The 2,583-nt window shown below is 50.1% G+C and overlaps 1 protein-coding gene across 1 annotated transcript in view; it reads right to left on the reverse strand.

Annotated features, from left to right (window-relative positions):
• Window positions 1–2,583, reverse strand: part of RNF213 (ring finger protein 213) — a 117,423-nt gene that overhangs the window by 27,079 nt on the left and 87,761 nt on the right. Inside the window, 4 exon segments of the mRNA XM_023729165.1 lie at window positions 92–146; window positions 325–666; window positions 772–926; window positions 2,409–2,545. Of these exon segments, the coding sequence (XP_023584933.1) occupies window positions 92–146; window positions 325–666; window positions 772–926; window positions 2,409–2,545 (689 nt within the window).

The following is a 2,583-nucleotide window of genomic DNA, read 5'->3' on the forward strand; positions in this document are numbered from 1 at the left end:
GCTCCAGATGTGAACCTACCTGTTCACTGGCTTGGGATACAGGACACATGAGCTGGTGTATGATGTTCTTAAATCTCTGAATTACACTGACAACTATGCCCCGTGAAGAAGTCTCCCATTTGGGACCTGGCTGTATAAGTGTGTCCCTGGGTGGCGTAAATGGTTAAGTGCCAGACTACCAACCGAAACATTAGCAGTTCAGACCCCCCCAAGAGGTGCCGTGGAAGTAAGGTCTGGTGATCTGCTTCCAAAAGGTCTCAGCCTTGAAAACCCAGTGGAGCTCAGTTCTACTCTGCACACATGGGGTCACCGTGAGTCAGAATGGACTCGACAACTGACAACAACAACTCGTAAGCTTCCCATTTCCAGGGTGGGGTTGGAAGAACCCTCACACTCCCAGAAGGCGGAGCCCTGGACCTCTAAGCACCTCAGTGTGCCCAAGAGGGGCCGTACCATCTCACACTCTGGCAGGCTGCAGTTCTGTGTTACTTCCGTCAGGCTGTCTCGAACTTGGGGATGGACAGCCAGGATCCTGGAGAGGTTCTGCAGCCGGCTCCTGAAGTGCTGATAGGCAAGGTGCACCCACGGCAGGGACACCCCTTCCTCTGGCCTTCCCGACACCGCTTTCAGCTGGCCGATGCAGGACCACAGAGCCATTCGTAAAAACTGCGTTAACGAAAAGCTCTCAGTGCATGCTTTTACATTAAAAATGACATTTTCCCTGTGTTTGCTTACACAAGCCTCACACTGGCCCCCACAGGCACTATTTACCTTTAATTCATCCCCGGTGGACACACTCATGGTCAAGAGGAGGAAGTCCTTCAAGTACCAGTGAATTAGTCTTTGCTGCTGCTCTCCGCTGAGGCCAGCGAGAAACCTGCCCAGAGGAGTCTGCTGAAAGATTTCCACTAGCTTCTCTGACAGTCCTGCAGACAGGAAAGCAAAGAATGGCTCGGAAAAAGAATCTAGATCACAGCTCTTTCCTTACATCACAAGGCCTCAGCTTCTCTTGGCCAGGGAGCAGTGACTCTGAGTGTTACCAGTGGATAAGGTTCTCTTGAACGGTAGCTCCCAGACAAAGGGGAGAGAGCTGCCTGATTTTATGCAGAATGAAAGGGATGATCATTTTCTAGGTACTGTAGACATTTTTTTAGTGGACAACAGAAACAGGCAAAATCAGTGTTAGATTTAAGCCATGAACAACCTAGGGAGCCCCCAAAAGATAAAGTGTCTGAAATAGACCAAGTGTTTGTTGTACGTTTATTACGTCATAACCTGCTTCAGGAACCAAGTATCCAAGTGAATGAGGAATGAGCAGGGCTAGGTTGTATGATGCCCAAACTGGAAACATCTGCCTCATAGGGGTGAGGTGCTACCCCAAGTCACATGCTGTTATAGAAAAGCAAGGTCAGTTAGGGTGTAGCCCTGAAAAAGAGAACCACTCTCACCAGGTGGGAAACTGCTTCAGTTTTGTTCAGAAAGAGTGGCAGAGTTCTCACCTAGAAAAGTAAGTTCATCTTTGAGTATTTTGACCTGTATTATTTTTAAGGCAGTACTCTGTATGTATGAAGGATGACTTTTCCAAAAAATGCTGTGTTATCATTGGGTTTCCTCAAATGACTACGGCCAGACTCCTTGGCATCTGACAGCAGGATGAAGTGCCATGTCTGGGCTGCGTGAGTCAGGAGGAACGCGGACAGCTCCGTTTGGAGGAAGAAGATGCTCTAGTGTAGTTGTAGCAGGTGCTGAGAAAGGTTCCACTGGGGACACCTCCTGAGTCCTGCCACCCCGGCCATCCAGAGCCTCAGATTGGGAATGATCAACTTATAACAGGGTAACAGGTTCTCTTCCTGCCAGACATGCCCCATTTCACCGCATCCCTGGCCACCACATGGCTAAAACACATCTCACAGGACCCCTTGGTATACGACTTCAAGGCTTCTGATGCCTCCTGGAGACTTTCATTCCTTCAGCAGAAATGTCAAAACTAAGGAATTCCATATATTCCAGGCTATTCCCCCAGGAAAACGTCAAAACCACAAACTCCAAAATTACCCTCACAATATAGCAGTCACTTGTTTGTGCTGGTTTATACAATCTCTCGGTAAGTAAAAGACTGATCTGCCTGTCTGTCTCGCGGCAGCCTCGCCTTCAGCGTCTGTGGTGTACTGAGCGTACTGAGCCCTCACGGTGGCCTCACCTGCAGCATCTGTGGCGTACTGAGCCCTCACGGTGGCCTCACCTGCAGCATCTGTGGTGCACTCAGCCCTCACGGTGGCCTCACCTTCAGCGTCTGGTGTACTCAGCCCTCACAGTGGCCTCACCTTCAGCGTCTGTGGTGCACTGAGCCCTCACGGTGGCCTCACCTTCAGCGTTTGTGGTGTATGGAGCCCTCACGGTGGCCTCACCTTCAACATCTGTGATGTACTGAGCCTGGACCCAAAGCTCCTCCAGGTAGTCCTTGATTCTCCAGCTAAATGGGACGTCATTCTCTGAAAGCTTCATGTCGTTCTGCACCACAATGCAGGACATCTTGCTCTTAGATCTATGCAAGCCAAGGGAGGACAAAGCATAGGGTCAGTG

This window comes from Trichechus manatus, unplaced genomic scaffold (assembly GCF_000243295.1).
Source record: "Trichechus manatus latirostris isolate Lorelei unplaced genomic scaffold, TriManLat1.0 scaffold00028, whole genome shotgun sequence".
Lineage (NCBI taxonomy): Eukaryota > Metazoa > Chordata > Mammalia > Sirenia > Trichechidae > Trichechus > Trichechus manatus.